Consider the following 14,601-nt stretch of genomic DNA (forward strand, 5'->3'; position numbering starts at 1 on the left):
CCACGCGTGTACCGAGAGCGGGCAGGGCCGGCGGGGACCTCCCGCTCCGCACCCGCGGCCGGGGCGGGTCCCGCGTCCTGCCCCGCCCCGGGACCGGCCGCGCTCCTCCCGCCGCGCTGGCACCGCCGCTGCTGCCCAGGTAAGCGCGGGGGGCGGCGGGGATACGTCCCGGGAAGATGTGAAGCGAGGGGAGCTCCCAGTGCAGGGCCGCTGCCCAGGACCGCACCGCACCTTCGGCCGGGGGGAGCGGTCGGTGGGGCCGCCGGTACCGCCAGGAGCAGGGGCACCGCGGGGATCGGGATCACGGGGGCGCGGCGCCGGCCCGGGGGCTCCTCTACAGCCGGAGCTGCCGGCAGGGCCGGGGTCGGAGCCGGGGGCAGGCGGTGCGAGAGCGCCGCATGTCTCCGCATCTCTTCTGAGATGCAGCGAATTCCCAGGAAATCAAAGCGGCATAAAAATGGGTCGCGGAGAAAAGCTGCGTTTGTCCTGAACGGGGTTTAGGTCCCTGTGTCATGTCCTCCTGCCAGCTTGTTCTCCGAGTTTGTTTCCTCATGACCAGGGGGGACCATGATCTTGCCTGGACAGGGGTGAATGTCTTTAAGCTGAAGAAAGGTAGGTAAGATTAAATATTAGGAAGAAATTCTCCACTGTGAGGGTGGTGAGGGAATGGCAGAGGTTGCCCAGAGAAGCTGTGGCTGCTCCATCCCTGGCAGTGTCCAAGGCCAGGCTGGACAGGGCTTGGAGCAAACTGGGATAGTGGAAGGTGTCCCTCCCTGTGCAAAGGGGTGTGGAAGGAGATGAGCTTTAAGGTCCCTTTTAACCCATGCTATTCCATGACCCTTGTGTGTTTCTTCCAACTCATGACATTCTATGGTTCCATGAACTGCATGGTCTCCTTTGAGAGGGAACATCTGAGTGTGATGAAGGGAGCTGGACTGTGGTGTTATACTGTAGCTGTTAGTTGTGGAAAACATTGCCGGGATAAACTCCTTCTGCCCTGTTCCAGCTCCTGTGAGGTTTGCAGATTGCTTTTGTGCAATGGGGACCTGGCAGTGGCAGCACAGCAGGGGCTTGGCTGCCTGTGGTGGAGCAAATGAAAAAGGGCTCTCGTGTTGTGAAATGATTTGATTTTTGCATCAATCACTCTTCACCCAGGGAGAATTTCCAACATTTATGACTTTTATTGGCAGATCTTTATGATCTGAACCAAATCCCATGATTAATGATTTCCAGTCTAGCTCACAGAGGTGTGCGGAAGGGTGGCAGTGATAGTGCTGCCGAATGAGCCTTTAACCTGGAGCTGGTAAATTGCTGAAGCAGCAGCCAGGAACACAGTCCTGCCTTGATTGTGCTCTGACACGGCGTTCCTGCTGCACTTCTTTGGGAGCCACGGGGTACATGAAACGGTAGCTTTGTAGCTCTCTGTGCTGCCGCTGACACAAACTCCTGGTGACAAGGTGAAGAGCACCGGGGCAGTCAATCCCTGCCCACATCCCTCCCTGCCCGTGCTGAGACGGGGCCGCGCTGCCCATCACTGGGGCCCTGAGCTGCTCTCGCCCTTTTGCAGCATGACTTTTGCTTCTGTTTCTTGAGACCCTTTGAAAGGAAATCACCTGGCAAGCTGCTTTCTCCAGGTGAGTGTAAAGCAAATCTTGGACCCCACCAGGAAGTGGCTGGAGAGACAAAGCTTTGGCAGGAGGGCGATACTGAGGGGGCTGGGCAAACAGGGGGGAGGACAGACCAGGAAGTGAAGGAGGGGTCCAGTGCTGCTCTGGGGATGTTGGATTTACTGTGAATCAGCAGCTGGGGGACCCTGAAGCAGAAGCCAAGCAGCAGGACTGGGATGGGCATGGAAATGGCAGGAAAGTGAAAATGGGAGAGTTGGCCAGAGGGAAGGGGAAGCTAGCTGGAGAGCTATCAAGAGGGAAGAATGGGGTGAAAAGCTAGAGAGGGGAGGTTGGGGTACCAGGGAGACAAGAAAATGGGGTTCCTATGTGCCAGCCCCCTTGATTTTGGCTCATCTGCTCCATGGGCAGAGGGTGGGCAGTAGTGCATTGCATATCTGCACAGTGTTACCATGTCCTGTGTGCAGCATCTTCGAGGTGGAGGGACAAGAAGCAGTGACATGAACACAGGAGTGGTCCCCCAGTTGGGCACCCCATTCTGGAAGGCTGATCTGCTGGTCTGGGAACCGCAGCTAGGGGTTGTGGGACTCTCTTTTCATCCTTTGTAGCGTGATTCCTGACAAAAATGGTAACTTCGGGATGGAGACCATCTGTTTTCATCCTCATATTATTTTAAAAATACAAGCTCTCCCTGCCCTAAAAACATCATCCCCTGTTATGCTGTCTTCTGTGTGACTTGATTCTCTTCACACTGTCTGCCTTTCTCTTGGCAGGCAAGCCCTGTGCCCCTCCCTGGGGTCAGAGCAGGGCTTCTGCGGGTGGTGTTGATAACACAGAGTGCACAGCATGGTCCACGGGGTGGGGGTAGAGCCTTGGGCTCCCCAGTGCTCCAACCATGCCTGAGCTGTGTTCAGAGTCCTGTGTCCTGTGGAGAGAGCTGCTTTTTTTGGCAGCAGAGTCTGGCTTGCCCTGGAGACAGGGCAGTTTGATTTTGCTGAGCCAGACCTTGCTGGGAAACATGGGGGTTCCTCACTAAGATCATGGGCTGTGGCACCCAGGGTGTTGCAGCAGGTGGAGGATGGACCCCAGGGTGAGCAGAGAGGGGAGCTGCAGGCAACTCAGGGTGTCAGTAGGACTTTGTGCCAGTGGCTGCTGTGGTTTTTGGGGGATTGATCTCTGCAGGGTGGTGAGAATGGCAGGAAGGTGCCTGTGGGCTGTGGAACACTGGTAGTGTGGCTGTGCTTGGACAAGAGCTGGAGCCCAAATACTGTTTCACCACCACTCTGCACCGTGAGGAGTGTGGTGTGTTCACTGTGGGGTATGTGCTGGCTCCTGCTCTGACAGACTTTGTGGAGATGGACTGGAACTCTGCCACACCAGTGGAGACTGGCTGATTTTGGGAAGGGAAGGAGGTGAGCTGTGGGAGAGTGCTGGTGCACCTCTGGGCTGAAGCCTGGTCCCTGGCAGGATCACTAGGGCCAGGGGGATACTGGAGCAGAGACAGGTGTACTGCTTGGTGAACTGCAGGAATCTTGGATCCACGTTATATATTTTTATTAATGTCCTCTGCCCACAAAGCAGCTGAAACTGGCTGAGGAGTTGGAGGTGGAAAGCATCACTAGTGGCTGGAGTTGCACCACTGAACACAGATGGAGGAGGAGTGAGCATGAGACTGTGCATGGTGGCACTAATGTGAAACAAGAGTGGGCCTTTGGGATATGATGGGGAAGGACAGTCTGGGTGTACTCATCAAGGACAGGGGGATGTGGTGTCACCACTCTAAAGTCTTTCTAATACTGGCACAGGTATGGAGGAACCTGGTGGGGGTGGTGGCTTAGTTCTAGTTCTAGTTCTGACTAAACACTGTGAGAGTCAAACTAGAGCAAATCCCCAGAAAAGTGAGAGAAATGGGCAGTCCTTGTAAGAGCACACCATGATTTGAGTCTGGTGTGTGGGGGCTGGTGATGTGCCGGGGGTGTGTGGTGGGTCAGGGTTGGTGTGTGTGTGGCTGGGATGGAGCCACAGAGGGTGAAGGTGGGGCTGAGGGATGGGGTCCTTGTTAGGTGCCATTTTGTGTGGTGAGGAGGTAGATGGGAAAGAATGCTCTGCGTCCTGCTGATGTTCAGGACGAGGTGCACCAGAGTCCTTGTGTCCAGGGACCAGAGGACATGGGACAGACTATGCTTTGTGGAATAGGCTGGAGAGGCTGTGGTGGGATCTGTGCTGCACTTTGCTTGTAGGGTGTGACCAAAACAGGTCTGCTGCTGGGACTGCTCCATGGCTCCTGCTGGCCTTGTGTTAAAGACAATATTTTGCATGTATGGAGAATTGGCAGCATTGTAGTGGATAGAGTATGGTTTAGGATCAGGGCTTGTTTTTTCCCACAGCAGGGACCAGAGTCAGAGCCAGCTCTTCCCTGCAAGCATGGATGGTAACACCAGATGCTCTGAGACTCCAGCTGCCCCCTCCTCCTTTGTTCCTGCTTGGGGGATGTGGAACCAGCTTGCAGAGCTGGATGTGAATGGCTGGAACGGGCACACGGTACCCTTTACTCTGTAGAGCAGACAAGCAAGTTTTCCAGATGTTGAGCTCAGTCCTTAAACAGAGCAGAAAAGAAATTATTTGACCTGGACCCTTTAGAGACATCCATGAAGGATGTCTCAATAAGAAAGTGCTGAGCTCTTCAATTAGCTGTAACATCATCCTGAGTCCAAAAATTTTCTGTGGGAACTGATAAAGCTCCTGAAGGATAAATTTCTCAGGGCAGAAATAAGCAAATGTTTGCAGACAACAGAACCCAGATTCAATAAAAAGAAAATTTTATTGTATGCAGGAGCAGTTAAAAACCAGCAGCTCCTGCTCAGTGCAGAGCTGTTGGACATTGCCTTAGAAGACCTATGCTAAAAGTGACTGAAAGCTAGGAAAACAAAGCTGCCATGGGGAAGAGAGGTGGAGAGATCACACACACAGCTGGACTCCTGGCCTTGCCACAGCAGGGAATCCTTGGCCAGAAACAGCCCTGAGGAGCCTGGCAAAGGGCAATGTTCTCAGCTGTAGAGGAAGGCAAAAGCTCCCTGGCACTTGTGCCAATCTCCAAGGGAGATCCTTCCTGATCCCAAACTGGCAATGAGCTGTTACCTGAGCGTGTGAGCAGCCCCTGTGCCTGACCTGTGCAGCTGTCATCGCTTCAGGGCACAGCACAGCTGCCTAACCCCTTTCCTTCCTCTACTGAGGCACCTCAGGGGGGCTCAGCACCACAAAATACTCCAGAAGTGGGGTATCTTGGGAGTAAAAATTGATTTCCAGTCCCATCAGGAGACCATTAGTGCTCCAAAGTGTTGAGGGAGTGAAATCTTTCAACATCTTCTTTTGTTCCCATTTTTAATGAGTGCTGCATCTGGCAAATGTGTGGATGGGTAGGTCTGTGGTGGTCTCCAGATGCCAGGAATGGATTTTCTTGTTCTTTGTATACCATTGAATCTTTCCCACTGATACCAATCTAAAAAGGTCTTATACCCTTGAGGACCTCCAGATGTTAGTGGGTCCTGTCATGACTAGTGTTGGGTCCATTCTCCAAAGCTTAAGGCAGAATTAGGGTTTGATCCAGGCTAGTATGTCACCCTGCTCACAGTTGGAATTGGGTCAGATGACCACTAGAGACCTCTTCCAGCCTAAATTCTTCCATGGTCATGGGCAGAAGGTGCAGAGCAAGAGGTGCCACGCTGATGGGAGATTAATACCAGCATGGTCATGACCACAACTGCCTTGGGGCTGCCATGTTAATGCTCCCTGCATTAAAAGCTGCTGAAAGATGTGATGTCTCTTTGTCTGGCCCTTTGAGCCCACTCCCTTTGAGAAACAGCCACCCCAGGGCTCACAGTGCCTACCTCTCCTTTGTGGTTTTCTTTAGTTCTCCAGTACTGAGGAGTTATCCCTTGACCTTGGGGAAGCTCTCCTCCTCATCCTGACAGAATGTCTTTGGGAGATATCTCTTGCTGACCTCTGCTTTGAGATCCTGGTGTGTGTCTGATAAGAGACCTTCCTCATCCTCACTTGTGTGGACCTTGGCTTTCCATGGACCTGTAGCCCTTCTCCTGCAGACTGGTGATGTCAGTGAAGAGACAGAAGTCATCTCCTTGGGAACAGAGCAGGTCCCACATGTCCCATTTGTTCACTGAATTCCAATGGTTCTTCAGAAACCTCCTCAAAGGTCTTCTAGGTGCTCTGCCAGGGTGGCCCCAGCTTTTCTTCAGATCCTGCTGCAGAGCACTGCAAAGGAAGCAGAGAGCTCACCTGTGTGAAGATAAAAGTCCTTGGAGTCTGCTTGCTGGACTCATGGCAGAGATCATTCAGGCATTTCCAGCTGTGGAGGAAACCAGTCCAAGCCGTAGTGCCTTGACATCAAGAGAGGAGAAAGGCTGGCTGAGCACCTGATCCTGAGCTCCCTGGGAGAATGGAGGTTGGATGCTGGTGATGGCAGGATGGGAGCACCCATTGTTGTCTAGTTTCCTTGGAATGATAGGCATGTTCCTGAGCTTTGGGAACCTGAACTGTGTCCCAGCAGACCTAGGGCTAGCTTGGGTCCGTCCCAAGAGGATGACAGGGCAGCGGAGGAGATGCAGCTGTGGGAGGACCAGGGCTGTGCAAAGCCTGGAGAATCTGGGATTGTAAGACCCAGGGACAGAGATGTTTCTTATTCTGGCAGCCATATCCAGGATCCTCAGGAGCTGGCAGCTGCTCTAGCATCTTTGTCTCCTCTGTGCTTCAGCCCCAGGGCAGGGTCCCTTCTCTGAGAGCATGTGGTGAGTTGTCACCAAGCCCCTGCCTTCTCTGGCAGCCCCTGCTAGCCCCTGGTGCCAGGAGATCACATCAGTCGTCTTCTTGATGACACTGGGAGGTCCCACATTACTGAGGAGAGGAAATTTGGGTCCAGGGCTTGAGATGAGGGGACAGAGGGATGGGGAGGGGACAGAGCTGCCTTAAGAGGTAGAGAAACCCCCTCTATGTGTATAGGGGACCAGGTGAGGTGACTTGTGCTGGGCAAGTGGGAAAGGAATGAGAAGCAGCCCTCTTACCTCTTCTTCCTCTAGTGGCACCCAGGGCTGATGTGGCCACGGAAATGGGGGTCAGGGTGATGTCCACAAAAAGGTGAGTGTGCAGCCAGAAGCTCAGTGAGAGGGTCTGGAGGAGCCTGGAGAGGGCACAGGTGCAGCTGGTGTCCATGTGCACCAGGCCCCCTCACACAGCAGATGAATCACAGCTGAGGGACTCGGTCAACAGTGGCACAAGTGTGTCTCTGCTCAGTGCTCCACAGAGGTCTCCAGCTGGAGCAAGCTGGGATGGCAAACTGACATCTCTGGGAAATGTCCATGTCACAGGGCATGGCCTGGTGCTCATATCTCTGCCAGATTTCTAGGCAGGCAATGCAGGATTACTTACAGCAGCAGGACAGATGCTGACAGATGCTGCAGCTGGATGGGAGGGACCTGGGTGCCAGGTAAAGAAATTATATGGGGGAATAAACACAAACTCATGCTCAGGGAAAAAACATTTTTTATACCTATGGTGTACTAATACACCTATATAGTTATATAGTTGCCACATTAGCTCTTGGAAAGGATTTTGGAGTCACAGCAGAGCACTGGATTAAAACAGGAGCCTGGGGCACTGCAGAGAGCAGAAGCACAGTGCTAATAATAGCTCTGCCAGCACTGCACTGCTCAGAAGTGGTGCAGGCTCTGAATTCTACTCTGAGCCCAGCGGGAAGTGTGGGCTGGAGTGTCCCTACCTTCCTGCCCTGCTCCTGCCTGCTTGTGGCAGATGGGTGCTGTTGGCCATGTTTGGGCAGTGGACACTGGGCTGAGCCAGGTGGGCTGTCTGGTCTGATATCCCTGACTTGCACTGAAGCTTGATGTTGCATATTTTGCTTATTTTGCTGCCTTGCAGGGGAAGTGCTCATGGTCAGTAGCAGTAGACTGTTTCCAATGTTTCTCCTGTTAGATAGCTTTCCCAGTTTTTCCTGTTGGGGACCAGGCTGGTGTTCTTGGTTGTGTGCTTGGGTAGTGCTCTCTGTGGATGATGGAGTTCTGCAGACAGCCTGGTGTAGGGGCCGGTTCCTCATTCACACTAGAGTTTTTAGGGATGGGACTAGTATGTTCCTCAGCACCACAACAGTTACCTCATATTTTGGTAGCCCACTCCTTCTTGCCCTCTCTGAGCAGATGCTGAAGGTGTTCCTGTTCAGCTGTGTGCCACAGAGTGTTGTTTTGTTCAGGGAACAGATGATGAACTCGTTTACTGAGCATGGACACCTTGTTCAGGTCAGGCTGTCACCCTTCAGGACCTAGCAAGGTTTTACAGGTGATACTGTGTTCAGCTACCTTGTGTTGTATATGGGCTTTTTTCCTTCTCCTAACAGAGCTTATGGCTTTGGCCACGAATCCTGCAGAATGCAGCTCTGGATCGATGCCTCTGGATGCCACTAACAGTGACGTGGCCCTATTGTGTCCCCTGAGTTGGTCTGACAGGGGACGCTGGTGCCTATCTGCAACCATCCGAGTCTCAGGTGATTCTGAAGCATCTCCATGTGCTTGCTGGGACTGAGACTGGGAGCAGCCAGGTGGCTTCTCCTCTGATGTCATCAGCTGAAATCCTACCGAGAACCATTTTGGTTTTGCCTGGGGAACTCTAGGAGTGGAGAAGGGACACCTCTGATAGCAAACACTTCCCTCTGACCTGCTTTGGGAGGTGCAGATGTCTCAGTGCTTTGGAAAGACTGGAGGGACCATCAGTGGAGAAATTAGGAGATGTGAAGTGGGCTTGAGGGGAAGGCTGCAGATTACCATCTTTAAGGTCCAAACAAAGCAAAGGCATCTTGGATGAATGGGTGACATTCTGACATTCAGAAACTGACATCCCCCCAAGTCCTTGTTAAAACCAGTCAGACCAGCTAGAAATGAGTCCCACATCAGCATCTCTGAGAGGGTTGGAGAAGTGGGAGTGATTCTCTGGTGAAGCATATTTGGGAGCTACCCTTCAACTCACCAGCTGTCCAGAGGTCCCTGCTGTGGTCCCCTATATGTGCAGCCAGGGCACTGCTTGCCTGGGCCATGATCCTGTCTTGGATCACGCCACAGTGTCAACTTGTGCTGCAGGAAGTCCACTGCAAGGAGCTGTTCTGGGTTAGTGGGGACTTGGTTTGCTCCTGAGGCACCAGTGGCAGTATTTTATTATATGCACTAAATTGTTGCCCTGTATCACTGATACATCAGTGACCCAAGACTCAGTTTGCCTGGTACAAAACCATTTTCCCTTTCTTTCTGCTGGTTCTGGCAAAGGGCTCTACAGCAGCTACTGCATGTGACATCCCCACTCTGTTTTCCCCCACTGCTCCCAAATCTTCCTCTGCATTTATGCACCTTCTGACATGGTAACTTTTTTTTGCATTTGCTCTTGTATAAACATTGTCATGCTACTCTCCTGGGATGCTCTTGAAAGAAGAGCTCTTCCCTCTATATTTAATAATCCCTCTTTGCCGAGTATCAAATAGCACATGCCTGCTTTGCACCATGGGCAAGGCACCAGGCTTGTGTTCCTCTATAGCTTGGATGGCTTATTCATCATAATCCAGGCTCTGAAGCTGCTTCTGCAACACAGCTGGGGCTTAGCAGAGGTGATGCTATGCATGGAAGGAGAGTTGGAAGTTGTGTTTTGGAGGGATATAGCTGAAAATAGAGGGATACATCCTGATATTTTGAGTTGATGTTTAAGTTAAGGAGAGAAGGTACTTGGTATCTCTCTCCTGGCACTTCTCTAATTTCTTCTTATTGTAAAGATCTCGAGGCATTTTATAAGATACAGAAAAACCTACTTTGCCTGTCTCAAAATATAATTCAGAAATTGTTTTTATCTTCTTGCCCAGATCAGAGGGCTTTTTGAAAAATATACTGCAAACTCATAGTAAATCAGTTAAATTCAGGACTGAGTAAAACAAATTAAATATACTATTTTATTGCCAGTGTGTTGGATGACTCTTTGCTGCTTTCAGTCATGGAATGGAATTGGAAAGGTTTATCTAAATTCTTAGTCTGTACCAAATCTGAGAGCACCTCAAGTCAAAGCTAATAAGAGAAACACAACTTGACTTTAAGAATTAAAAAAAAAAAAAAAATCAATAGTGGAAAAAAAAGGAGGTTGATGCAAATGGTCTGATAGCAAAACCCCTTTCTCTAAATAATTGTTCCTAAGCCAATGGCATTTCTACAGGAATGAGCATAACTGGCATAGGGGAACTTGAGGTCTTGTAGACTTCTTTTTTTTTTTCAGTCTCCTAATAATAACACAAAAACCCCAACTGAAATGTATTTATGGTTCAGTCATTGTATTTGTGCTGCGACCTGTGTGCTTAGAGCTTTAATTCCCAAAGGCAGGGCTTTGGGAAGTTATTAAAGTCTGGCCATAAATGGTATGGGGGTTTTTGTAATTAACTTTGATGACTGAATTTATAAACTTTATAACTGAATTTAGCGCTGTCCCCAGCACGGTGACCCCAGCAGGTCGCTGTCCCCGTGTCCCTCGGGTCACCGGAGTGCCCACAGCGTGTGTCCGCAGTGCTGTCGGCAGCTGTGGGCACAGGCGGCAGCGCTATCACGGGTTCGCTTCCCCTGCTCGCCGCCCCCGCCTTCCGGCCGTGCCAGCTCTCACGGAGCTTTTCTGCCCAACGCAGGTGGGGATCGCCGCTGGGACACCTCCTGTACCATGCGAGGATGTGCCCGCGCCCTCGCTGACTTGCCCGCCCCCGCCCTCGCTGCCCGTCCCGCCCGGCACCATGGGAGGATGCTTCTCCAAGCCCAAACCAGGTGACTGCCCTCTGCGCCGGGCCCCCATCGCACTGTCCCCGTGGGAGAAGTAGGTCAACGGTGGACGCTGGCCGGGGGAATGTTAATGCTCGGCTCCTGCAGGGAGGATTACTGGACTCTTAATCCCCCCAAATTCCTCAGTGCTCTCACTCCCAGGCAGGGAGCTGTGGGGGGTTGCAACAGTGCCAGGGGGGTGGTAGGGGGGTGGTAGGGGGGTGGTAGGTGGGTGGGACGGGAGCTCACCCCGTACCGCGAGGGAGGCATCTCTGCCTGGTCACACTGCCTTGCTCTTGACCTGCTTCTACCTTTCTGCCAGATCTGGAGCAGAGTTGCCCCCCGTCATGCCCCAGTGTAGGTTTGGGTGACAGCTATCCCAGCATAGACACATGGGGCTCCAGCACCTTCCTTCTACCACAGTTTTGTCACTCAGGCACACTGGCCAGCCCTTATTTCTTTCCCTGCGGGAAGGGAATGGCCTGGGAAGGAGCAGACCAGGTCCTGGAGCTGCTCTGCTTTTGGGATTTTATTTTCTTGGTGAAGCTTGTTCATCTGTACCATCTGTACTGCTTTTGGTGGGGAAAGCAGCTGTAGACACCTGGACATCAAGGATTCTCCCCTTGCCTGGCACATTCCTTCCATGGCTGGGCTGGCTGGGCTCCCTGCTCTCTATGGGTTGGGGAAGGTTGGGTGTATGTGTGAGGGCCAGGGGTGGTGCCATCTGCCCAGGCAAACTGGCTGGTTGAGGGGGGCCTGGTATGGAAGCGTCAATGCTCAGCCTTGTCCTGAGCAGGCTGGGCATGAGCAGGCACTGTGTGATCACCCATACTCACACCCCTGCAGCACCTGCATGGCCCTGGCACAGGACCCCAGGGAGCTATGGTTGGTCCTGTCAGTGTTCCTGAAGCTGTCATGGAGGAGTGCTCCCAGCTCCCATCCTGGAGCTTGTTTTGGCCGCCTCAGAGAGAGCTTAGGGTGACCTTGTCCTTGTTACTTGCTTGTGTCCCAGGGCAAGGGGAATCAGAGAATGGTGATGATCTATCAGACCAGTCAGCATCCCTGTGTAGCCTTTGTGGGTGGAAAGATGTCTTTTGGAGACCTTTCCTTGGCAATCTGTCTTTACTGTCTGAGGCAGGAGGGATTTCAGGTTGAAGGACTAAATGGGTCAGAAGGGCAATAGAAGTTTTGTCTCACCAAACATTCATGGAATGACGTCCCTGTCTGTATGCAAGGCACAATGAGAAAATAAAGGTACCTTTCTGCCCTTGACCTGTACTGTGATTATGGGTCACTACCAAGGTAATATGGCACTGGACACTCTGACCTGTAAGTCTTCTCTGTGAAAGCCCTGTTTATATGTTTCTTTAAAATGCTTGAGGGGTAAAAACACATCCAGGAATAAATGCTTTTGTTGACTTAATTTTGTGACAAACTCTGCTATGAGCTCCACTTATTTTTGTATCATATCAGCAAAACTGTATAATCTTGGACCAGTGTTGGAACACCAATGCTCAGTTTTCCTTAGCTGCAGATTTTTGCAGCTAAGAGAGAGAGCTGTATTTTCATAGCAGGGCCAGATGCCTGAAAATGGCACCCTGCAATGCACCTCCATCCCTCAGCTTTGGTTTGGATTAGCATCTTCAAAGGCTTTGCACAAGCCTTCCACAGCCCCCAGGTAGCTCACCACTGGCTGCTGGGCTTCATCCCAGGCTTATAAAACCTGCAAATGCAAGGAGCTAAACAGAGGCATTTGAAGATAATGATTGTTCTAGCAAAGGGTTTCACAGATGTTTCATATGGGAGTTGTACAGTATTAGAACTGAGTACTGGACTTTACTATTCCTTTTCTGAAGAAGAAGCAGGGACAGAATAGAGCTATTTGCTCCATCAGTGCTGTTTCCACATGAAGGGAATATTTCAGATGCAGCCTGAAGTGAACAGAATTGATTCAGGCCCTTTTTCAAGGTGTACATGAGATCTTTATCTCCTCCACCTCCTTCATTACAAGAGAGACCCTGAGTCGTTCTGAGAACCCTTGAGATAGCCTTGGCACTGTGCACATATCACCTTTTGATGGGCAGATGAGTGATACAAGAGCTCTGGGGAGTGGAGTCTCTAAATAGCTGTGCTGACTGTATTGCCAGCCAGCCATGAGGTCTGGCTGCTGCTGCAGCACCCATCCCTGTCCGGATATTTCAGTGTTTAATTAAGAGCTCATGTTCAAACAGCGAAGTAATCTGCTGTTATCTCCAGTGCTGTCCCGTGATGCCAGATCCTCTTCTGAAGGCCCAGTTCTCAATCTCTGCATAACTCTCTCCTCAGATTTGTCTCGGATGTGTGATGCATTGGGGATGAGCTGCCCAGCTGGCAGCCTGCATGGTATCCCAGCACCCGCTCCCACAGCACAGCCAGATCAGGATAATGGGTGTCAGGAACCATCATGTGCCAGCTCTGTGTGAGCTGCAGCAGCTCTGTCTCTGCCCTGGCTATTAGGAGAGTGGCTTCAAAATCTATAAATTTTGATTCTTCTTCTTCTCCTGGGCTCAGTGTTTGATAGCAGGGCAGTCACTTCCCAGCACATGGGGTATCTTGGGGTGGGCTTCACCCTTGCATGGAGGATGCATTTAGCAGGGAGTGTGCTCCCTGCACACTGCTTCACACTGCTGGAGGGTGCTGGAGGGGATGCTATTGGCTGTGTGATCTGAGCTTGGCTCTGAGCTTGTCCCCAGCCTTGCTTGATAAGTCCTACCTCCTGGTTTTGGACTGTAGCATTTGCTGACAGAGCACCTGGGAGAGCAGAGCCAAGCACATTTTACATGGTGGTTTTGCCATTGGCTCTGTCATTTTTAACAGAATGATAGAATCATGGAAGGGTTTGGGCTGGATAGGTCTATAGAGACGAAGTAGTTTCAACCCCTTGCTGTGGGCAGGGACGCCTTCCACAAGACCATGTTGTTCCAAGCTCTGTCCAGCCTGGCCTTGGAAGGAGGGGAGAAGTGGTGGTCCATAGAAACGGTTTGGAATCTCTTTGAGACCACCTGAAGTCACAGTCATTGGGGCTTGCAGTTGAGGTGGGGTGGGCAAGCCCAGGGGATGCCTGGAGAGTGCAGCTGTGGCAGGGCACAGTGAGCCCTAAGCATGTCCCATGGTGGTGGATTTACTCTGTGCTGGCTTTGGGAAAATAAACCCTGCTGGGGTAATCTGAGATTTTTGGCTGTGCCTTCTGGTCCCTCCAGCATCATGCCTTGATGCATTTCTGGTTTCCACTGCTCCCAAAGCTGTTGGCACCATACAGCCAGCAGCAGATTGTTCCCTGCCCTCAGTGCTCCTCTGCCCTGTGCCTGCAGCCCTGAAGTGGCACACCCTGGGGCATTGCAGGGTTTTAGGGCTGGGGAAGGCAGACACACTGCTCTCCCCTTGCCAGCTCAGCTCCTCCATCCTTTATATCTAGGCATCTTCATCTTATTCAGACTCTCCTTGGCTCAAGTCAGCTCTTGGCTCATGTCAAATCCCTCTTCCCATATTAGCTCAGTATTTTCCTGGTTTCTAGTATTTTAAGTATCGGGTACCTGGAAGTACAACCTTTCAATGGCCCAATATCCATAATTTAAATTTAGCCTCCAGAAGGGCTCTGAGCCGTACTGGGAACCCAGTCCTGTGATAAAGAAGTATTGGGGCATCCAATTGCCCTAATTTTTAAAAAATAATGCCTGTGACCCTGCACTGAAGCCCAGCCACCTGCCAGCACCCTGCTTTGGGATCAATGTCAACGGTTCCAGTCTCACATCTAAAGTACCTCTCCAAGAGCAAGCAGATATTTCAACTAGTCCCACCAGGCTGTGAATAGTGATGGAGAAGGAATAAATTTACAGGAGATGTAATGGGATATTAAGCTTTGACTGCTTGGGTGAATGACACCAAGGCAAAGCACAAGAACATGGTGGCCACAAGAGAAAAACAACACCTGAGCCAACAGTGATAAATGGTGTTGGGACATGGTTCCTGATTGTATGTGAAGAATGCCAGCAGTGCTCGACCTAAAGGCTGAAAACCTGGGAGAAAAAAAAATCTATCAACACTTATAGTCTTGTCAAGAACCTGTGTTTTAAATGATTCTATGA

General features: G+C 51.4%; 1 protein-coding gene across 1 annotated transcript in view; it reads left to right on the forward strand.

Moving 5' to 3' along the window:
• The first annotated feature begins 127 nt into the window (after positions 1-127).
• AIFM3 (apoptosis inducing factor mitochondria associated 3) overlaps positions 128-14,601 on the forward strand; it is a 54,694-nt gene continuing 40,220 nt past the window's right edge. Inside the window, 2 exon segments of the mRNA XM_066561908.1 lie at positions 128-139; positions 10,351-10,483. Coding sequence (XP_066418005.1) covers positions 10,453-10,483 — 31 coding nt within the window. The 5' untranslated portion in view covers positions 128-139; positions 10,351-10,452.

The sequence above is a fragment of the Molothrus aeneus genome, chromosome 18 (genome assembly GCF_037042795.1).
Source record: "Molothrus aeneus isolate 106 chromosome 18, BPBGC_Maene_1.0, whole genome shotgun sequence".
Lineage (NCBI taxonomy): Eukaryota > Metazoa > Chordata > Aves > Passeriformes > Icteridae > Molothrus > Molothrus aeneus.